This window comes from Labrus bergylta, chromosome 2 (assembly GCF_963930695.1).
Source record: "Labrus bergylta chromosome 2, fLabBer1.1, whole genome shotgun sequence".
In the NCBI taxonomy this organism is placed as follows: Eukaryota; Metazoa; Chordata; class Actinopteri; order Labriformes; family Labridae; genus Labrus; species Labrus bergylta.
Genome location: NC_089196.1, coordinates 25,123,851 through 25,148,047, shown reverse-complemented (window position 1 = coordinate 25,148,047; position 24,197 = coordinate 25,123,851). Strand labels below are relative to the sequence as shown.

General features: G+C 39.2%; 1 protein-coding gene across 1 annotated transcript in view; it reads left to right on the top strand.

The window, feature by feature from the left end:
* ipo11 (importin 11) overlaps positions 1-8,163 on the top strand; it is a 135,698-nt gene extending 127,535 nt beyond the window's left edge. The window contains exon 30 of the mRNA XM_020646465.3: positions 5,789-8,163. Coding sequence (XP_020502121.1) covers positions 5,789-5,953 — 165 coding nt within the window. The 3' untranslated portion in view covers positions 5,954-8,163. The remainder of the gene's footprint in view (positions 1-5,788) is intronic.
* Positions 8,164-24,197: the final 16,034 nt, after the last annotated feature.

Genomic DNA, 24,197 nt, shown 5'->3' with positions numbered 1-24,197 from the left:
TGCAAAGCTCAACAAGCCATTTTATGGATGGAGTATTGATGAAGGAAATGATGGTTGCATGCAGTGGACAAGACATTTTTCAGGGACTAAAATAACACCTAACACCGAAGCAAAGTGATGAAAATGGCTCGTGGCTACTTTTTCAATGTAGCTCTCAGATGAAAACCGGTTGGAGACCCCTGGCTAAGAGCAATAAACACACTTTGCATGTTGGCACGCTCTTTGTTTTGTGTGTATGTAACATGCTGTTGTTTATGGAGATTTTAAAATCCCCTGAAAAACTTTGAGCAAACATAATGTCTTTTCACTTTGTTTGCTTTGGAAATGGGCAGCTGTAGTCCGGGAATTGCGTTAAGAGATAAGGGCTTTCATTTCAGCCGCCTCTCTTCATATTTTTCTCTGCCTCCTCTCACGTCGCCAACTGCTCTGTTTTCTTCCTCCTCCTCTTCCTCTCTGTCCTCAACAAGAGCTAAAGCTGTGACTCTTTTGCGTTGCACGTCATGCTGTTTTCATCCCTTGTTTATCCTCATGTTGTTCTACACTTCAGTTTCTGCAAACATCTTTTCTTTTCTTGTCAATACACCTTTTCTTTGCTGCATCAGTGTTTCTTTGTTTCCACTTGACTTAGCTTTTTCACACTCCTTCTCTGCTTTCCAATCACATCATCACCTTTTCTTGCCCTGTGCTTCCTTTGTTCCCCCTCCTCTTTATCGCTCGTCTTCCTCGGGGATCACAGCGGTTCATGTTTATTGTTCTTATTCATAGCCTCCACTCTTCCTGTTGGTTTTTGTATCTGTGCTGTTTTGTGCGCTGAGTGCATGGCAGGTGTCCTCAGCATACTACTCTTCATCTCAGCATTATATATCTGAAACAAGCTGCCTTTGAGCTCACAAGTAAACCTTTATCCTGTTTACATTTTACTCTAATCACCAATTTACAGCTCCTGTGTCGATTTTGGGGACCATTGTGGACAAAGATGGGTTTTTTTTTTGTCTCTTGGCTGATTTTATCCTGCTCTTGTGTAATAGCTCTTAATGATTAAAAATCTATTCTTGGGGATTTCCTGAGGTAAGACGTGATGTAAAAAAAACAATACAGAAGTAGCGGCCGATGCAACAGAGTCCGCTACACGATGCTGTAATGAGAATATTTGCCTTTATATCAATGCTATGTGTAATCCAATGGAATGACAACATCCACAAAAGAGTGGAGAACAACATACTGATGAATAGAAAACATAATGCAGCCGTTTAGTTACATGCACGGAGATCGTAGTGGTCGCTTGCAGACACTTTAGGCAGTCACTTTATAAACGGCACTCGGGTCCCATTGGCTCGGAATTGAAATCTCCGGAGTATATGCCGCCGCGTTCAGACATCAGCTCACTCGGATTTTCTGCAGATAAAATACTAGGGGTCTGGACGGAGAAACTCCGGTTAAAGTCTGCGCGAAAAATGCGGCTGTTTGTGTTCACACATATAAATAAATCCCCTCCGGGTAGCCAAATCTCCAGAGTTTTTCAGGAGATTTCCGTATGTGTGAAAAGGGTTAGTGACACCTGTTGCCTGAGTCTGTTGAAAGATAGAAAATGTTTCCAACCACATGCTACAAGGCTCATCTTCCATCTTATCACTCTTCAACATCAGCTTCCTTTAATGGATTTTAGTTTGCTCTTTCTGTGAATGGGTCTCCGTGCTGTGTAGTGAGATGGGAATGCTCATGGAATCCTCCTGACCTGGTTTTTCACTGTATGCACCTCAAAGCAGGAGACTATCCCGGTCAGACAGGAAGAAGGGGGGGGGGGGGGGGGCAGGGTGTCTCTTGGGGCTAAACATGGCGTAGAAAGTAGACATGGAAGTAGCAGACGAAGCAACAGAGTCATAATGAGAATGTTTGCCTTCATTTCAATGTCACGTGTAGTGCGACAGAATCAAAACATCAAAAAGAGAGCGTAGAAGAACATACTGGAGAACAGAAAACACAAAGCAGCCGTTTAATTACCTGCACAGAGATCGTAGCTCTCAGCGTGCAGACAGTCTTTGGCTGTGCAACGATTGCAGGGAATAAACATCACCTGCCCCCTCCCACTCGCTCCTCCTGATTACATCCTGCTGCGTTCTAACATCAGCTCACTCACACTTTCAGCGGAAAAAAATACGAGGGGGCTGGTAAGAGAAACTCCTGATAAAGTCAGAGTGAAAAAGACAGCTGTTTGCGTTCACACATGCAACTCCTCCTGGAAACATCATGGAGTTTTTCTGGAGTTATGCAAGTGTGGGAGCACTATGAGCTGACGATTCAGACTGGAATACTATTATCAGTATTTGCTGAAAAAAATGTAGGATATGTGCCCTGGAATGTATACGATACAAGTTACAGACATGGTGTTTTGAACAGGATTAAATCATAGACGTCCCCTGCAATTTTTTCAAATTATCTGAGATTCCGAGGTAATACTATTCCTGTGGGAATAGGGCTTACATTTGTTAATTGCATATTATTTTAATTGCCTAAATAAAGGACTGCTATAACTTGTATCAGATGTATATATAATTGGATAAACGCACATTAGTATTGTGTTTGTTTCTGTTAGATAGCATATCCATTGTGATAAAGAAATGCTTACTTACTGTAGGTCTTGATATTTTGCATCAAATACTATGTTGGAGCCGTGATTCCACACACAAACACTCACTGCCACACACACACGCACACACACAGTCCAGCAGGTCCTTGTGCTGAGTGTAATTATGCAGGTTTGATGACAGCTTTTCCATTAAGCCCCTCTCCAACAGCCACTCTTCACTAGTTTGATTGCACTGTAAATGACAAAGAACTAATTAGCATGACAAGTATTCTTTCCACTGATTGGCTACAGACCAAGAGTCATCATTACAATACTCAGCTTCTCTAAGGACCCACAGATTCGTCAGTGCAGTTTGTTGGGCTCTTGTGGGACTGTGAGAACAGGTAAAGAGAGAACAGGTTGCTGCTCGCATGTCAAGTTTTGGTTTTTATACCTGACTAAAGACATTTTGTCACTGAGGATTTTTTTAATGTCAGTTTATGATACACCTGCTTTCACAAGGTTTGAGAAGCAGCGTCAAGCAATGTATCATGATAACAGTCATTAATCTGTGGGGAAATAAACTCAACAGGTGCTAACAATTGAGTAGCAAGCATTTTGTAATTAATGGGTGCATGACAGGTTCATATTTGATTTCACGACGGCGTAATATCCTTGTTCCAGCCTTTGAGTTCGGGAGCTCGGCACAACAGGAGCTCCACATAGACACAGAGTCAGACATGCACAAACACAGCACTGTGCTCCCCCGCTGGCTAAGCTCATACCGTCTCGCCTCTGTTACTAACTCTGAAGACTACACAAAAGGGGGTCTATACGTCACAAACGGCGGTCTGAATAGGGCGACTGACGCAAACTAACTTTCAATCAACCTAGTAACACGGGAAAGGCTGCAGCCAAGGCACGTCTTCTCTCAGAAGACAACTTCTCTCAGAACATATTTCTCTGGCAATTTGAGTCGCCGTGTCACCACTTCATGACTCCTCACAGCGGCGCTTTTGACATGAACGAGTGTAACGTGAACAAAAGTTCATTGGAGGAAGTTGACAGTGGGATAATGTTGACGGGGGTTGCTGTACTTTTTTGAAAGAAGTTGTTGACTGCTGCTGAGTGTTCTTATAATTTATTTACATCCAAAGGCAAACTTTTCTGAGCTGTTGTGATTGTTTGTTTCTTCATTTTACAGAAAATAAAGTGCCTGCCCAGAGAAATGTGTCGGCTCTAGTCAGCCATCCAACTTTCATTCTCCCTCTTTTTTTTCCTCTTTTGTCAAAACGTATTTTCCAGTGCCGTCTTCTGTGTACTGTAGATAATTGGCAGCGGTTGCATACACTCAATCATCTTCTCTGGTGAAAGTTTTTGTGTTGATTGTGCTCAATACCTCAAAGTGAGAAATGCTTACAGCAGGTCTGCTTTGCCTTTTACTTTTTTTAGTTTAGTTAACTAGTTTTTTTAACAAACACTGTTCGGCTGATGCAGTGTGTGTTCTTTTGCACTACTTTTTCAAGAGTGTGTTATTCCCTCTTTGAAAGTGAAAGAGTTAAACGTGTGTGTGAATTTCCCTTTTACTTATGCAGACTCATGGGAATGAAATACCTTATTTTTATACCCCCACTTTTATGACAGCCGTTGTCCAATACATTAGCTTTCCTCATTGAAATATTTTCAATTTGGCAAAAACTTTTCCAAGTACTCGAGAAGGAACTGATGAACACTGTAATTTGGTGGTTCTAGATCGTTGTCACGGTGATCCCTCCCTAAAAGAATTATCTGGATTAACTTTTGAAACATTTTCACACTAATAGCTAATAGTTTGAAATAATGAAATACTATTGTTTACTGAGGTTGCTATGACATCATGTCTGTCACATCCAATATTTCACAACCTCATAGACATATTGAAGTATCTGGGATTTTTTTTAGGTTTCTATCAGTTCAAAGAAAGGTGACATCTGCATTCACCCTGAGGACAAAATCCACTTCTCCTCATGTACCATGTGATGTTGTCATGGGAAGCGTCGACTCTCAATCACATGCCTTGAAAAGAGAGAGAGAGATACTGTACATGCTCTGTTCTTATTTCAGTGCCGCAGACTCCTCTGTTTAATGTTGGCCCACAATGCACTGTGGTTTTGTTTTGTAGGCTTTTGTATTCTTTCAGATATTATAAACAAATATATTCCCCGTCCCCTAACCCAGCACACTACAAACCACAACTGTTTGTACAGTAAGAAGCAGAGGATAATTTAAAGATGAGAACAATGTTACTGTCAGTTCGATCAAATGAAGCGTCTTTATTCCAGCTCACACGGAGCTCCTTTATTTGGACCTGGAGGAATGTGTTTGACTGTGAAGAAGGATTAGTTTTTGTTTTTCTACACAGGTTTTATTTCAGCCTGTCATCGTGGAATGCAACGTGTAGTGTTGCTGCAGACTGTAAGGCCAAAGCCAAACAAGTACTATGACTGTGTGACTCATTCACAGACCATTAAAAGAGCCGATATAATACAACGGGTGCCATACCATTACAGCAACTTAACAGACCAGAGGTCGCAGAAGAGCCTTTAAAGATTGATGGCATGTGGTCAAATATTCAGTTGTCTGCTGAGAAGATTCCTTCTGCTGAAATCATCAAGGTGCCGGCTGTGGGAAAAGCTGGGCTTTGTGTCCTGACTGTGAAGCACGGTGGCGAGAGCACACAAGCCCGCTGTTATCACCTACAAAAAAACAAAAATGAAATCCCATACCAACTAGGACAAAACCAGGCTTGAATCCATTTACAAGATGTTCTGGAAAATGTGCAAGAAACAATAAGACAAAAGGAAATCCCCTAAATCCAGATTTGCTATGACAGTGCCTACATATCCAGGAAGAACCAAATCTTTAATTCCTGCAAGAATATTTGACATTGCTGCATAAAGAAAAAGACTGACAAAGAAATTGGGCTTTTTTTGTGTGCAGAGGATCTTGCTTGAGGAGTATAATTTTGACTATCGACAAAAAGTAATTTATTTGATCAGAAATTCATGAAGGTATTAGAAGTCTAACAGTGCGTGAGAGAGAATCTGAGCAGCTCATCTCCTGGTAGTAAATTTAATATCTTTGTGACCGATGTTAAATCCTCACACAAAGCCGACTCGGAGACACTTCTTCAGGCAGCGTCCTAACTGTAATTTTCCATTTTTGTTTTTGTCCCCCCGACAGTTGGCCCTGGAGGACCCGGTGCACAGCGTTTCTCTGCAGCAGTACGTCTATGAGAAGCTGAAGGCGCAGCAGGCCCTGATGGGGGACCAGGGCTTCGGGGCCCTGATGGAGACGGTGGACACAGAGATCGTCAGGCAGCTCCAAGAGTTCCTACAAGGCCTCTGAATCACGTCGAAAAAAAAATCCTTCACTACCGTTTACGAACGTCAGATCACATGCGCTACCCCACATCTTTCAAACTGTACCGGAGAGGCGTACAACCTGCCTGATGTGCGGACCCCATATCCAAACCCTCCCAACCTCCTCCCATGCTATGCCTTATCTATACTCTAGCCTTGTTGACTGTCCCTAGCTAACTCCACTCGCCCATTTCTCTATTATCCTCTATTTTTTTAATCTACATGTGGTCAATGTGGGTATTTAAAAATGTCTTAACACCCACATCAAAACATCACCACACCAGAGCTTCCACTTAATTCCTCTAGTTTCTTCTCTTTCTGTGGTTTGAAGGTAGAATGGGACGGATGGCGTAAAGGTAAAGACGGGCTGAGGAGTGCAACGGAGAATTCACCTGCTGGAGCCTCGGACTATTTTCTACAGAAAAACGAACAGATTGTAGCAGAAATGTGGGCAAAGCGTACATAAAGGACCTAAAGCAGTGTTTACAGAATCTATTCTTAAAAGAGGAAGAAAAAGAAATTAATTTTGTACGTATGTAAAGTATGGATGATGTTCTGCATGACTATGTTTGACTTTTTAGTTACTTTTTACTTTGTGTTCTTTTCTCTTCCATTAAAACAAAATTTTAATTTTGCTAGAGGTCAAGTTGAAGAAACTACTGAGAAGACTAGAAAGTGTTTTTTTTCTCTTCATAATTTTGATTTCATGGGAATTTTGTCTTGACTTTGAAATGGTTGATTTTTATTGTGAGAGTGCTGAACCACATTTCTATGTAAATACATACTGCTGCTAATTGATGGTGTGTGAGCGCACTTAATAACCAAAAACTGTTTCACATTTGTTCTCAATGGTACATTTTCTCACGTCTTTAAACTTTAACACAGAGGGCCTTTGGGGCAGTGCTGTAGGATGACAGGCCTGTGTCCATTGACGGGACTCTTCACACTGGCAGCGCCAGTGAAAACATGCAACAATGTAAATGAATTGTGTACTGGCATTAGCAGCAGCTCTAGACTTTGAAATTGTAACCCTGAAAAAAGACGAGTCAAATTGATTTCTTCTCCACCATTGTTGTTAAAAGAAAACTGATATCAGAAGTCCCGCCCCTTCTTGATTTTGAATGGCCGGTGAGGGAGAAGTGACAAGCGCAGTGCTGTTCCAAAAGTTTAACTGTTTTCAACTGAGAGCGCAGCGACAGGAAACAGCTGAAAACCCTGAACTGCATTGGTTTTGTATTGACAATGGGCACTGCCAACAATAGATAGATAGATGGATAGATAAACTTGATTGTCTTTCCCAACAGTGACAGAAATTCTCATTTGATGACAATGTTGGTGGACACAGGCCCTAAAGCATCAAGGCCCTCTTATTGAATTGTTACTGTATTTTATTTCTTAATCTGAATTATACGACAAACACGTGACTGTAAATGTAACACACTGTTAAGGTTGTCTTTACAATTACTTTTATTTGAAACAATTGGAGGATTTCTAACCTAACTGAATGGTTTAAAGGTTACATTGTCAGCCAGTGTGACCCTAATGAGTTACAGTATGTAGTCATTTGTGAAGCTGTCCTGATAGTTTTTTATTTTAGTCATCAAGTTTAATTCATTTGATTTAAGAGAAGAAAAAAAGTAACCTGTAAGTTTTCTGATATGAATTGATTATTTAGACATTTGGCAAATCCAAAAAGTGAAGAAAAGTCATTTTATAAAATAGATATGTGGACATGTTTTACATAGAAGCAAACTGAAACTATCCATTGTTTGACTATCATGACTCAAATAGTGAAAAACCTGATTAACCCTGGCTCCGCCAGGCCTTTTAAATCATTTCTTCTGGAACTTCCTGGATTACTGTGTTTTTATTTTCTCTCATTCGGTTGGTCACCCTCCCTGTGAGGAGATAATCCTGACACTCGCTCCTTTGACACTGTGATAGAGTTAAGTAGCAGTCAGAATTACAGCCTTATGCTTTCAGCCTTACCTTTCTGACTCTGATTTCCATTTCTTTAGCAGTTACACAGTAGAGGATTTCCATACCTATATTCTGTTTATGATGGTAAATATGAAGTTAAGAACACATAGTAGAGAGGTGTTTTTGAGTCATGTGTTTTGGTTTTGTTTTAATGGGAAATAATCTTGATTGCTTTTTCCAAAGCCTTCAATAAAATGCAGTAATCAGCCAAAATAACATTATGTGTCTTTCTGCAGCTCCTTTTGAGAAGAAAGGTAATTTAAAGGAGATTTATTACACTCACTTTCACCATTAATTATGTCCATCTGGGACACACCTACTGTAGGGCTCAACAGTTGTTCCAAAAGTAGAAATATCATTTTCTCTTTAATGGAATATCCATCCAAGGTAGACACAGCATGAGCTACCTGTGTGTGAAACGATGGTTTATGCTCTTGAACAGTAACTGAACACGTTTGTATGATATTAACCTAATTTATTTCAATTACCGTAACCATCATTTATTCATGATATCGGGGAAATAACTACACTACCCAGGATCATAGTGTCAGAGTGCGTCTCTGTAGGTGGAGTTCACTGTTACCATGGCAATGTTTCCAGATAGTTTTGCTAGCAGGTTAGTCAGCTAATGTTAAAAGAACTAATATTGTTGTTGTGCCTTAATGTACTTTATATTTCCACACAACACAAACTACAAGACAGTGCAACACTTGTATTATCAGTATTCACACTACAACAATGACTAAAGTTACATTTAAGAAGTGATGCCATTCGCAATGGATTGTGGGAAGGGTAGTTTCTTGACTCAAAGAAAAATATGTACAGTCTTGTACCTTTGCCTTTTTTTTTATTTTTACTCAGCTTTCCAATGCCATTTGGGCGCCCAATGAAATGTACTGTAGTCACAGGTATTGGGGTAGCTGCTTGTCTTGGTTCTAGGCTTCAATCTCTTGATATAAGGATGTTGTGAAAAGTCAAAGGAGGATTTGAATGGGGAAATTTACTTACAGAACCAGAGCCCCCGAAAAAGTGGGCAGTCACTGGTGAACGAGTAGAGTAGTAATCGTGTATCTTGTGTTTACAAGCACTTTGCCGAGGTTTAGTAGGGAAGTCCAACATCATAACATTATATGCATGAATTTAAATATGGATCAGAAGAATAGATCTCCTTTAAACTCCAGTTGAGTTTTTGAGGCTGCTTCATATTATGTCTGCTGTCCTGTTCTTCTTTGGATTGGGTTTATTTCAGGCTCGCTAGACTGCCAAGTCGCTTTCCATTTCATCTAGTTTATTTAATTAGTGTATATATCATTTAGTAGTTTAATTCATTGGAAGACAGAGCGAGATCCCTCGTTTTCAAAACCGCTGAGGTATTTAAACAATAAACTAGAACATTAAAAATCATTGGACGCAGTGAGAACATTTAAAATGTTAAAGTTAAAACAATTAAAGTCAATAATTTCAGAAATTAGATGTTGTAATTGTCTCATTGTTGTCTCATCTGTAGTGATTCAAAGTGTTTTGGGGCATAGAAAACGAAAGCAGCTTCCAAAATATATGAATCTTTTTCAGCTTTTTTGGTAAAGAAGACAACGATGTGTCCCAGAGCTGTTTCTGGTAATGAATCTGAGATCTGTGACCTACTGCCTCGGAAGATTTTACAGATGTGCTGACCACCCCTTTGTTAAATATCATTACCATGGTCCACCACAGAGGGGGAAATGCTTCAATCATGAATTTCCTCGTAAATAAAAGAAAACCAGACTAATTTCTGAGAAGAAAGCTCAGTTGTATAAGTTGGAAAAAAGCATGGCAATGTGTCCTTTTTCAAAGTAAGTTTGTCATCAGTCCAATTTCTGAGTTATTTATCATTTTGGACTCTGTTCTGCACTGATTGAATTTTAACAGTATCGAACCTTCAAGGAGGTTATCTTTGACACGTGATCATTGTCCAATAGGCTTTAGTCCCGCCCACTAATAAAAGGATTTATTGCATTTATTGTGCACAGTGGATGTGATGGTTGATCAGCACCTAACATTTTACACATCAACAGATGTACAGTAAGGTTTAGAGAAGCTACCACTCTATTTCATTTGCAGTAAACTAGACAGACTGCTTTATACTGTCTCCTAGACTTGTCTCTAACATACTCACAATAACCTTAACACTGTCACTCTGGACGTGTGAGCAAGTTATTACAGCAAAGCTCTTGTGTGTAAAGTCCATAAATATGGGAAAATGTTGAGTTGTCAGTGACCTTAACTAAAAAGTGAAAAACAGTCGGTAAGAAAATAAGAAGGAAAAACATAAAGTGTGACTTCTGATGGATCAGAAAACCAATACTGCCAGTTTCCATACACACAGTTGCTCTGCACAAGCTACAGGCAGCAGGCAGCACATGCAGCAGCAAAAGTAGAAAGGTAAAGTAGTTTTTTTTTCAATGTAATTTTAAACCTTTTTCTGTATTTGGAGCAGAAAGGAAAGAGAGGAGGGAGAAGTGTGTGACACGTAACAACAATCAAACCCACAGAGCTCAGCCCACCATGTTGCAGTGGCCATATATCACACACTGTTAATAGCAAAGCCCAAAAACATCCAGAGCAATTTCCCAATGAGTGACAACTTCTCACTACAGTTTTGCTACGGATTGCTTTTCTTCTTTTGCCAAAGCAATAGAAAACAAACCCAGCAGTTGTCAGCATCAACCCATTTGTCTCGAGTGCTCGAGTAATGTACTAGCAGAATCTGGTCATTTGGCCGGATTATAGAGAGGGGAACGGTTCTACACACGTCTTTACCTCCCTCCCTGCCTTTTCTGTACCTCCAGCACAATTAATCCAAGGAACTCGGTCATTCGTCTTTCTTCTCCCACTCTTTCATCCTCCCTCGCATTACACTTCTCTTACCACTGTAGTCCTTAGGAGAAAGATAAGACCTGCTGGTACAGTAGACCAGCAGCGAGGCTTCCTGTTAATTATATTATGGGATGCACGGCAGAGGAGAGCTGGAGAATTAGCTTTAATCTTTAACATGTATCCTTCATTTGATTACTTTCTACCTCCAAGATTATAATTACACAGCAGCATGTTGACCTTGTAAACTTTATATAATTGGCAATTTCCTTATTCATGCTCCTGTACTTATAGACATTTATCCATACGCTTTCTTGGATAATCTAAGTATTTTTCTTCTTAAGTTTTATGCTCATGAAGAGCTGTAAATGCAACTGTTTGCAGCTACTAACAAATATGTTGTAGTGTTCAGTCATTTAGCCTTGAAGTCATTCGTGGTGTGTGTGAAGCTCTCCAAAAAGACAGAGCTTTAGAGAGGTAAAATAAAAGTGTTAACAATGCAGGTTGTGGGTTTTTTTCTGTTAGAGGAAGGGGAAAAGAGCCACAGGCCAGACTTGAACCCAGGCCGCCCCCCTTGGAGGGCCATTTCTTTGTACATTGGGCGCGACCTAATCGCTTTTTTCAACAGTTCAACTCATCAAGAATCTTTGCCTTGGGAAATATTCTTCTAAAAAATACTTCTTTTGACAGCTTGCTGTTTATCACTTCATCTAACACCTACCCTGCAGCAGCATCTTCAGGCATTCATAATAACAGTATAGAAATAAACAATGTTGTTGTTGAGAATATTTACTGCTTTGGCTTTAAATTACTTGAGATGTATAAGTTACACTATGTCAAATTAAAAATCAGCTGCCAAACATATGTTAGCTAGCATTTAAACAGTACTTCAACATTAGGTGTTATGCTTTGTCTCATTTCTTCTCGCTGAAAGTTAATTTAGAGGAATGCACTCCTCCATCCTGCTACTCTGTTGTTTATGATTGAAGTTACAATACTGTAACATCTTTTTATCATTAAAAAACTATCAAATGCTTTCCCAATGTCATCCAGAAGCTGTGACCACACATTGTGTCTCATCCTTCGGAACTGGTTGTTTTCTCAAGATCTCGATCTCTTTATGTATTAGGGGAAAAACATGTGGTTTCCCATCCTGATGATGGTGAGTGAATTTTTCTAGATCTCAAAAAAACAACACAAATAACCTATAACGGGGTAAACAAGCATTGTTATCCCGAGATAATGAGATCTTGAGATCAAACTGGAGTAAAATAAAATGTATGGATACATGTCCTTAAAGGGCTTCAGTAGGATTACCCTATTTTCAGAAGTATTCTTTGGTATTAAATGAGTTATCACCATGCGGTTTCAATCACAGGGAATATAATTTAACTTTTCATCTGTGCATGTAACATCATTTTTGCTGATCAGACACATTACCGTTAAAACTTGTTTTTCGCTTCCACATGTGTGTAGCTTATAGAGACTACAGCAGGGTATCATCCTAACCAGACTAACTCAGTATCTTTGTGCAAAGTCATCTGGATAATTTAAAGATATGGATAACTGTCAAGACCCGGATCTTAAGGCCTGACAAAATACAGAAACGTACGGCTTTTAACAATGTTTTAAGGTTTATTGTCCAAATGTCCAAATGACCAACAACAAACAATCCACTGTTGCAGTGGTGCTACACCGAGGATGAAGGCTACAAAGTGAGGTTATCAACCCCGTCTTAAATAGCCTGCACCTGGGAGACTGGCCACGTCTGCCCAGGTGCGGCGGAACTCCGCCCAGCAGCAACCTGCAGGGACACAAGACACACAGACAGAAGGGAAACACAATAAGCAGGCCCTGCTGGCGGGAGGACTGTCACCATAACATACCAGATACAAGCATCAATCAGTTTATCCAACTCTCAACAAGAATTCATATGAGCACATTTTCCAAGTACAGAAAGCACAACCTTTAGTTTTTAAGAGATAGATTTGATCCATTTGTCTCTATTTGATCCATTTGTCTCCATTTGTCACACGCTGCATTTGATAAATGTGATTCCATAGTATGAATTTAAGAAGCTTGTCATTTATTTTATTGCAGATACATTGTGTAAATGTAATAATCCATATGAGTCAATGCATATAACTTTCAACAAAATAAAGGTGACAACTCAACAGTCTATGGTGTGCCTTTGACTGTGCTTGTAGATACAGTATATGTGCTAAGTTCTGCAAACTTTAGTATCCCATCATCCTTTCCCGTTGAACAAATGCACATGTGCAGCTGTGTTCACAGATGCCTCCTGCTGGTGTCTTTCCCTCTGACATCCATGACAGAATGTCTCTTTCCTCTGCACCTGTTCAATGTCCAATAATCAATTTGTTTACCCGCATCGACTTACCTAACTTTGAACACACGTAAGCATCCAACCTGTGTCAAAGTCACTGAAACCTTCTTGTTGAACCCGTCAATATAAAACAGGGGAACATTCCCATGTTGCTGAGTTAAGAATGATATGTATCATTATTTTATCCCCAAAGGATAATACCTGTGTTTAAGAATACTTTGAAGATGTCCACCCTCTCCTGTTGTTTGTCACCTACCTGTCATTCTGTTTTAGTCTGGGCTGTTGTAGCTCTGAAGAGTATCAGTGACAGTGTGTGGGTGACTGCCTGTTTGTCTATTGATTCTGATGAAAAGTGGCAGCTCTAGTCTGCTCGTGGAAGTCGGTAATTAAAACTCGAGGTTCCAAGCATGTTCGATCATTAGTGGCCTTTGGAGTCAGAGTAATACCACAGGGATTCAACCCTGAATGCCCCTGTGTGTGTGTGTGTGTGTGAGAGACAGAGACATGTAGCTCATGTTGGTCTGTAAGGACTGTTGCAGGAATGTGAAAAGTCTACTGATTAAAGTGTCGCTCTTTGGTCCTCTGATTAATGAATTTCATTGGGTTGGTGAGACAGTTGTGTGGAGGCAGTGTACAATGATTCTTTACACTCCTTAACCGATTCTGACTTTATTCAATTAGCACCGACATAAGACAGATTACCACATGTTTGCATAAATGGAACCTTGTTGAGTGAGTGTGTGTGTGTGTGTGTGTGTGTGTGTGTGTGTGTGTGTAGTGCTAACACACAGAAACAATGGTGTCACTTGAGCCTTGTTTACAGCAAAAGGACATGGGAAGTTTAATCTTATCAAGGGATTAAAAGTTCCTGAGAGTTATGTAGCATACTTTTTCATTAACATCATTTGCTTGTTTTAAAAACAAAACATCCCAAAGAAATAATAAAATAATGATTTACAAGTCAGCAAACATGTACTGTATGTTAAATCTAATTCATGGCATGATCTATGCACGTAAAAAAAACAGTCATCATCATACTTTGTCTCGTTATAAATTTGAAGAAAGCAATGACAAAATCTATCCTTCCTTGAAGTTTCTCAGTTATGCTGTCCTTTAACTTCATCTCCAGCCCCTTGTCGTCTGTATTTTTCACCAAATATAAAAACCCAATGAAATTAGAAAATTGTCTATTATTGTATGCGCAAAATTCACCTCTACCAAGATCAAGGTCAATCCAGAAGGTACTATCCTTTTTTGTAAGTATTACCAACACAGCAGGGACTTTTTTTGGGTGGTAAAAAAAATCATAAAGTCCCAATGATTCTGTTTATGCTCCTGCCTGTGCAGTAGAAAAATACTAGGTTCCTTCAAATATCCCTGGTGGGGGACATAGCCTAGCCGTTATGACATCCGCCCCGTGTACAGAGGCTACAGTCCTCTTTGCAATGTTTAGTGTCGCTTTTAAGCTGTCCAATCCAATAAAGGCAAAAATGGCCCAAAAATAACTTTAAAAAAATCCCTGGTCCCTGAGGAAAGCTCCCAGGGAACACAGCCACAGAGTTAAAAGAGAGTGAAATATAAGTTGCATTCCACTTGAATTATAAAATATTCCAAATATTTTGGAAAAGGGCATATTTTACTAATACATACACATACACTAATAAATAATGCATTAAAAATTCTAGATTCAAAGTTAATCAATGGTACGACTCAGACAATCCTCACAGAAATATCACTTTATGTTCTATGTCCATGGAAGCTAAGACCTCGAGTGAGGACAGAAATTAGGCAGAGCCCAGGAGAATTCGTAGAATCAATTATCTGAACCCGTTTGCATGCTCGCTGCGACACTGGACGGTATACTGATAACTGGTCTCGCAAAAAACCCAAGTCGAATCTAAAACAGCCTTAAAACTGCTGTCTTCCTGGCCGGGATCAAAACTTAGAAGAAGGATATACTGGCTGCTGCATTGTTGTTAGAGAAGCCATCACTTCAACATAGCATGTTTCCTTAATGTCTGATGATATGAGGTTGTTTTTTTTATTTTTTTATTTATATAGATTTATTTTTGGGCTTTTTGTGCCTTTAATGGAGAGATAGGACAGTGGATAGAGTCAGAAATCAGGGGAATGACATGCGGGAAGGAGGCCACAGGTGGGATGTGAAGCCGGGTCGCCCGCTTGAGACTACAGCCTCCATACATGGGGCGCGCGCACTCATCACTGCTCCACCAGCGCCCCGATATGAGGTCATTTTGTGATTAAATTGAGTAGATATCTTACATATTGGTCCTTTGAGGCAGCTGTAATGGTAAATTGAGATATTTTTAAAGCCATTTCAGACATTTTATGATCTTAAAGTTTAATCATCGTGAACATTTTTGGCTGACTAATCATTACCTAAAAATCATCATTAGCACGGCCTTACTCCGATGTAAATAGGGCTATAAAATTCGGTCCTTGAGGGCCTTCTGTTTCGTAATAAACACTCAACCAAATGCCAAATGATGTTTTATTTATCACCATCATTACAAGGGGGGGCACGCTGTCACAAAACTTGCACCAGTCATAATCGGAGGAAGAAGAGAGACAGAAACAGAAAATAGAGAGGCTCTGTGATTTTTACCTCTCATCTCACAGTAGCACAGTACTTATTATGCCGCAGGCTGCAGGGAGTGCAGCCAATACAAATCAGACAGGTGGGCACAAGATGTTCCTTTGGTAATAATGTATCTGCTTCTCTTGTCTCCCTACTGCTCATATAATGTTGACTGGGCTGCAACAACCAATCAGATTACTGCCTCAATTTCTCCATGATTTCTCCACAGTGTCTCAGAAAGTGACTCAACATTTCTAAAAGTGATGCCTAGAGCTGATTAGCATCCCCCGGGCCCTTCGAACATTTGAAGTGTCAAATAAAATGTGTCTGTAGCATCAACTTATCAACAGCTGACATTTTTTGGAGTGCTTTGATCTTTTTCACTGAGTTGTCTTTCTCCCTTTTTTTTCCAAATCAAATCCCATGTGATGTTATCTTCATCAGCAAAACTCTACTTTCATTTCTGGGAAATAAACTTGTGTCTGGAAATCATTATTTATGCAGCACAATTATAGAATTATCTATGAACCAGCGTATTTTTAATGTAACGAAGTGAAAAATTCAGGGTTTTATTTTAGAAGGGTTTGTATTATAAATGTTTGAAACTGTGCCTTATGATAACTCCTAAGTCCTCATATTTCCCAAACGTACGCTTTTACCATTTATTTTAAATTCACCTCACCTTTCAGATTAGCCACCTTTAAACCTATGCATAAATGTTTTCAATGGCACTGGACATATGTGATGTATGGAATTGAACATTGTATTGATTATCAATAACAGTCAAGGGAACTGGTGACCTATGAGATTTCTCATTTCCATGTCATGCCGATGCCTATAATCTGTTGATATGATGGGGAACAGAAACCAATCATCCATCCCATTGTCCTGCAGCACAAACGTCTTTGTTTCTCGTAAATCACGTTGCTTTTATATTTATTTTGAGCAGTGATTACTGCTTTGAACCACAACAATCCCCTTCTTTTGTCCAAATATCATACTCTCAGATGCACTGTATTAAGTGCTGTACCACAGCTTTCCCTAGACTGAATTGGGTATTGACGAAGCAGTCAGACATCTTTGCTGGTGACACAATCCAATCAGCTGAATGTAATGGATGTTTAATGAGTAACTAAAGCTAATGTGATGCAGGTGAAATATTAAAACTGTGGTTAATGTAATACTGGTTATCCATGAGCTTCATCTGATGGTACCTAAGAGGTTAGAACATTTCTACTGTAAGTGTCCTGTAACTCAAAGCAGCCATGACCATATTAAAGCAGAATTTAAGGCCTTCATCTTATTTAAAACAGATCATATAAAAAGTCATCCCCTGTCCCATTGTCATGAATGGGGACAGGAGACCAATGGTACCCACCTCATCAGCCAACTCAAGTCAGCTGTAGCTTCTTAGTAGAACCTTTAAGGCTTTCCTAAATAATTTACAAAAAATGTCCTTTATGGCTATCATTATGTAACTAGAAAAGCAACCCTGTCTTCTGCCCTGTTTAGCTACATTGTTTTATTTTGCACCATGATGCTGACTGACAGATTATATTCCATTTCAATCAGTAGAGAAAGTTTAATGAAGTAAAAATGATCATTTATTTCAACAGATGGTGTGTTTAAGTCTTGTCAGAAAATCTTTGGCTCTAAGTCACTTCAACGAGACAGTAATCGAAGGGCGTCTGTTGTGATTAGCAGCAGGATATATAACCCTCTGGAATCCATCCAGGCACTGGGTGTGGAGGTGATGGCGGAAGACTTCTGCTGGAAGTGGATGACATTTTTAAGAGACTGACCGACAAAACCACAGAATGAATGGTGTAGAGGCAGAGAATAAAAAGCATCTTTTTTTAAAAGACCGAAGCATTAATGACTGACCGTTAACAATGAGCTGTGTTGCAGTGCTATTGAGTCGATGTGACCAGGTGATGGGAGCAGCTGATATCTCAACTGACAGCTCTAGACAATGACAGCAGGAAATTATGAGTGAGTATGCGGGAGAGGAGTCAGTGCAAAATAATACAATAAAATACAAGAGGTCTGGAACGCAGAATATGATCTTTTCAACTTGGGATAAAATATCAACACCGCTTTTTATCGTGGTCCTGACTGCACCAATGAAATGCTTGTGCAAAATAGTGATATAGAAATATTTCTGGTTCTCGGAATAAATTAGAAGCTGTGCAGGTCACCAAGACGTAGACTCTGATTCTGAGGAGGAACAAAACTTCTGCCGGAGTTCATTAATGTAAGTGAGTGTCTCACAAAAACAAAGAAAATGAATTTTGAACTTGAAGCTTCTTTCATAACATCTTCTCAAAAGTAAGGGTGTATTTACAGAGTAATTCTAAACACTGAGACACTTTTGAAGTACACGGGGATAATAAACAAGACTTAATCCTTTTTATTCGTGTCTCTGTAATGACCTCTTTCCTTATTTTCACCAATAGAATGTGAAGAAGTTTAAAGAGACGAAAAAGAAGAGCAAGTAAACCTCTGTTCGGGTGAATCTGCTCTTTGCCAGTCGATGCTGCCATTTCATCTTTCACCCAGAACCGGAATCAGGATCAAAACCAAACAGCTGACTGAAAAACCTCTGTGGCTTATGCTTTATTAAATTACTCTATTTTTTTTAATACTTTTACTTGACATTTACTTCCAAAGAAACGTTTTGATGTGCTTTTCAGTATTGTATCAGTCTTCTACTTTGAATGAACATTATATTTTGATGGCTCTTATAGTTAAGCACAGCATGATAACACTTGTTTCTGCCAAACCGCTCTTCAGTTTAGTGTAGCCAATCACTTGATGCTCACATGTATGAGGAGCATCATACAGACAGAAGATGTGATTAGTGCGGAGCTGAGCTGTGTATTCGTAATTTATGAAACTATCTAATGAATGAATCTGCTCGAATCTGCTTGCAGCAAGTATTAGTCAGACATTATGATTGCATTATTCAGTCATACATTTTAAAGTAGCTGCCCTCTGATAAAACACTACTCAACTCAGACAGCTTTTCAGATAGATCCTGCCGTGTGCATGAGAAAAGGTGTGTGTTAAAACACTTGAAAATGTCATCAGGATTGCATAATGTGTCATTTTAGGGGGAAAAAATATATAATGAGCGCTTTATGCTGCATGTTCACATCTGATCATAATGCACATTACGCTGAAATCTCAAATTTAGGAGGATGGCAGGGGCAGGTAATTTGAATTTTGATTTTGGTCTTTATTAAAATCTAAATGTTCAGCCTTATTTGCATTAGGACTAATTACACATCCTATAATAAAACCCTCAAGCTGCCACAGATTGTACTCAGTGTAGTGGACGTAGCAACCCTTGTGCTATTGATAAATCTTCCCATTGATAAATAAGGAATAACCCCTTGGTTGAGACCATTTCTCATCCATGACCATAAGAAGAGCATAACAAGTTGACATCTTATCACAAACGTGAGGTTTCCTACATTAAATAATCCAAGCTTGAAGGATCATGTAAGGCCTCCAACATCATCCAGCTCATGCATGCTCAAGTAAAGAATTCTCTCTTGGCCTTGAATTTCTCACATGAAAGCTAGAGAAGTTGGACATTATAATTTTATTGGAAAAGGTTAGAGTCCATTTTTCTGTGCATTGTAGAGTGAAAGGACCAGTGTCTGCCTTAAAAAGAAAAGTATTAACATTCTGTTTCCCACAAATAGATATTTCAGGCTAGCAGTGTTATCTTATTGTCCCCGACATGATAGTGTAAACGGATAGAATTCCGGAAGAGAAATAATCCTACAGTAAATCTTGTCTAATCCCCTGAAACGTCTGGAAAGGAATCATTGATAAGCGGTAGCCATAAAGGAAACTAGATAAGGCCTGTATCTAAAAAAGACTGCAACAGCCCCTTATCAGTGGTATTATAAAACTAAATGTCCTCTTATCAGTTATTCACTGTTTAATGGCACTCAGTGCAAGGTGAATAAAGGGGAATGGGTGCAAAGGAAAGGTAGAGTAGTCTTGTTCCTGGGAACAATGGACGTGAAAGACACCGAGAGCCCCTGATTTAGTGATTATGTTTGTATAGTCAATGGATTGTGCAAGTGTGTATTTGCCTGGGGAGGCAATAATGTAAATCTGAGACAGAGTGGCCATTAGTGAAGAGGTGAATTCAAATGAAAGGCACTTAAATAAAGGGAGCATTGACACAAGAAAAAGGGAAGATAATTAAAACCCTGTATTGAAATTTCTGGATGTTGTTGCCATGGGATAAAGGGACTCTTCTTTATGGTTCTGTTCAACTTCCCAAGATGTACACAACAATGCTAAAGCACAGTCATTGTATTCAGGGATCTACTTTGAAAAACAGTTAACACTGAAATAAAGTGTGCCCTTGGGTGAAATCTAGTTTGGTTGAATAAGGCTTCTTCGAAAAATGTAGTTCAGACTACTTTGCATAAACATGACTGAAATTAATAACAAAATATTGTAGGCTACAAAAAGCCAGTAGATGTAATTAAAATCATTTCCTAGTTGCTTACTTATTAAAGTGTTGCCATAGTGATTTTTCTTCATGAAGAGAGTCTTATCCAATAAAGATAGGCTACTGTCTGATATGTTAGGAGTTTTAACCATTATGATTATGATGCAGTAGGCCTATTGGCAACGCCTGCTCTTTACACACACCACAAATAGCCTAGGGCAGGGGTGGGCAACTGGCGGCCCGGGGGCCACATGCGGCCCCCATCAACCCTCAACGTGGCCCTCAGGTCAATTTTTATATATCAATTAATTGGAAACGTGAAGAAAACATGATAAAATCTGCCATGAAATCATGAAAACCAGAAATATGTCCATAATAATATTTGATCACTGGTATATGTTGAGTTAAATTTGAGACATAATTGACTGTAATCGTTTTTTGTATTCTACAATTTGGCCCTCTGGCAGTGAGAACTAAATGAATGTGGCCCTTGCTGTGAACGAAGTTGCCCATCCCTGGCCTAGGGCAATTGCCTTCACAGAGGCCAGGATGAGAAAAAAAGTCAAAAGTCAGTGATTACAGATGCCTACAAAACCAGGGATATGATAAAAATAAAACTTTATTACATTCCTCTCTGCCTCATTATTTTTTCTAATTAAGAAATGATAGTTTTGACATTTGTTGTGTACACTAATTAACAGTCAGTGTAGACTAGACATCAGATAGTAGGCTAAATGAAAACAAATACCACTTTAGGTGAAAGCTCTACTTTGTTGAATATTTTCGCTGCATCACGCCGCTTCATTAGTCACTACGTTTTTTTTAACCGAACAACATCTGTATCCCTCCGCATGCCGCACACTGTTTCAATCTAACGGGTCAGAGGTGAATTAATGTGGCGACAACAAACACGAGAAAGTAACCATGGTAATTGCAAAATGCCGTTCACGTTGGTGGTCGCAAGGGGAGACAGAGTACACAGAGGAATACTCTAGGAAAGGGTGGCCTTCCGCTGGATAGAGAGGAAAACTTATGGAATTGTTTGGTAAATTGTGTCAGTCTTCTTTTCATTTACCACTTGCTTTCTCAATGGCTGAGTACATGTAGTGCAACTTAAGTAAGTTTATTTTGCTGTTGTTCAAAGATATTGACTAAAACACGGAGCTGTCCAAGTGTTTTCTTTTCCCGTTTACTGTATCCAGTTAAACTAGCTTCAGCTGTCTGAGGCTAATATCACTTGAAGGAGCACACCAACTCTTTATTATTACCTGGACACTTTTTTGTTGTTGTAATAGCCCTGAAAACAAAAGAAAGCATCATGTCTTCAGCATTAAAATAATGTAAATTAATCTGTCTTATTTCTAGAATCTTAATTTTAATGCTGAAGTTCTGAATTTTTAGAGAAACTAAGTTTGGTTTTATTGAATTGACTGTAGCATAGCCTACTGTATATCCGCTAAGGGGTGCTGCACAGCAGGCCCACTAATGCATGCATGACATGACTATGGATACATATGCTTACACACATTCAACACGTTTCAGTTTCAATCAAATGAAATATCTTATCATCTTTAATATCTGGAAAAGGAGGTAACAATGCAGGAGTGACCAGAAACCGGCTTTAATAGAACATGTAGTGCGTCTGCTAAACAAGACATGAACAGCATTCTCCTTTTCATTTGAAAATGCACAAACACTGTATGCCAAACAAAATGTTTCACTAGAGTCCTTTCATTTTACACAACTCATAATGTTTTAATGAATTCTTTTATTGCTCTTGACCTCTTTAACAACCAGTCCACCAGTTATTATGTTCAGTTCTTTTTTGTCTTCTTTTAAACAGTATCCTGTCTTTACCAATGAAAACTAGGATATTACAAGGTCCATTCCCTATTGTATGGATATTCCAAGGTTGTTCTGTCAAATTGGGTTTTTGTGTGTGCCTTGCATTAGCAGTACACCACCAGCCTTTTGTCCTCCGTGCAGGTTAAAATGAACATGTCTGTGCTGAATGTGATTATTCATTGATCAGGTTGAAAAGCCATTTTAACCTGACACAGCTTACAACTTTATCTTCCTTTTCTAGACCTAAAATACTGCCGAACCGCACTGCTCCTTCAAGATGACATCATCCCACTGTGCTTGTTTACATCCAGGGGCATGCTTCTTATTCTACTGCCCATTGACTGGAGCTACAGCCCCAACTAGTGGTGGGTTACTGCATTACAGCTTGGACACAACAATTAACAATCACAGGGGCTCAAATAAAGAAAATATGAATAATTTGTTTAACCTACTAGTAATTCTGATGCCGACCTGCAATTGTGCCATTAATAAACGTCGACACATCACTATTAGGAAAGTCAACTCAACAAAATAAATTATACATTTAATCAGTTTTATTGCATTTTCAACCTGTCATTGAATCATTTTCTTTTTACACAATAAAGCCTCCCCTGTTAACGCTGTTCAAATACAGGAAAAAAACTGTGTCTATGCAATCTTCTGAGTTTAACTACAGACACTGAACCAAAATAACATCTCACCAGCATTATTCCCCACCCATGTTTACACCAGGCGGGGAATTTCCCTTGAGCATTTGGTTATCTCGAGGTCTTAGAGACACACACAGTTATTGGAACGCCATGTGATAAAATCAAATCCTTGCAATCAAATCCCCATGAAGTTGAATCAATACCTGAGTGACAATACCTCCACAGTATACTGTACACTTTGTAAATGTACATTGGTATCAGCTGCAGAGCTCTTGCAGTGTACTGAATTATGCAACAGAGATGTCTTCGTTGTTATGTGCATACAGTGTAGAAAACAACACGTCAGCAGATTGTTAATCTACTTCTAAGTCTTTTAAATGCGGCTGCTGCAGTTGTGACTATGAAGCTGAGAGTGCTTGTACTAACAATATGGCCTTTTCTCTTCTTCATAATTTGTGTATCTGCATGTGTTGAAAGTAATTAGCTGAATGAATCCACTTAAACCTGAGATTAAATTGTCATTAATTTTGCACATCGCCTAATAGGCTGTGTGTCGTTTGACTTCGGCACTGCAGCTTTGATTTCTGTGGGGTTTTGTTTGATATTGCTCCTGATAATCACACTGTCTGCCTCTTGACACATGTTTGACAGTTTTACAGGTTCATTGGAATATCTGTTAGTGGAGTGTGTGATCAGAGAGTGGTGTACATGGGGTGTAAAATCACAATTATACACCCACACTCACACAAACAGCCACTCACCACGTCCTCTTTCTTTCCAGCTCTCCCTTCGACCTCTCTATTGTGCTCAATCTCTGTCTCTCTCTGCTGGTGGCTGATTAATATTGGATGGAAATATAACTTTTTCAGCCAGGAAGGGATTAAATGGTTGCATGTATGAATATTATACATATTTCTAGAATGGCACTTCTAAGCCACATGCATGGTCCACTGTGATGCTAATAATGTGGGAGAAATCATGCATTATAATTTATGTCCAATCACTGCAGCTTGATGGAAAAGGTCCTCAACAACAGATTTAAGGGTGCCTTGCAATTCAGCATATTTTTTTGGATTCACTTTGCACAGTCACAGTGCATTAACACGTTAAGGAAAGTATTTGATCAGTGACTGCCTGCTTACGTCACGCATGGGAGGGATGGTGGAAGCTTGAATGCATTTTCTCTGTCAGCACTTCAACTGAAACGATCACTTCAATCTGAAGTCTATATCTTTTGTGTTATGCGCACATGACAGCGGACGTGTCCGTGCAGTACTATTTAAGCATCCTATTTCTTTCAAAGAAACAGAATCTGTTGCTTTTACAGTTGTGGAGGTTAGGTCTTTAAATTAATTAATTAATTGGCATTAAAGGAAAGAAAAGGTAATTTTTCAATGATAAAGTTCTTTGATTCATTTAAATAACCACCTGAGTGTGGTATGATAGACGCAGGCTGTGCTGTGTTAGTTGAGTTTCGAG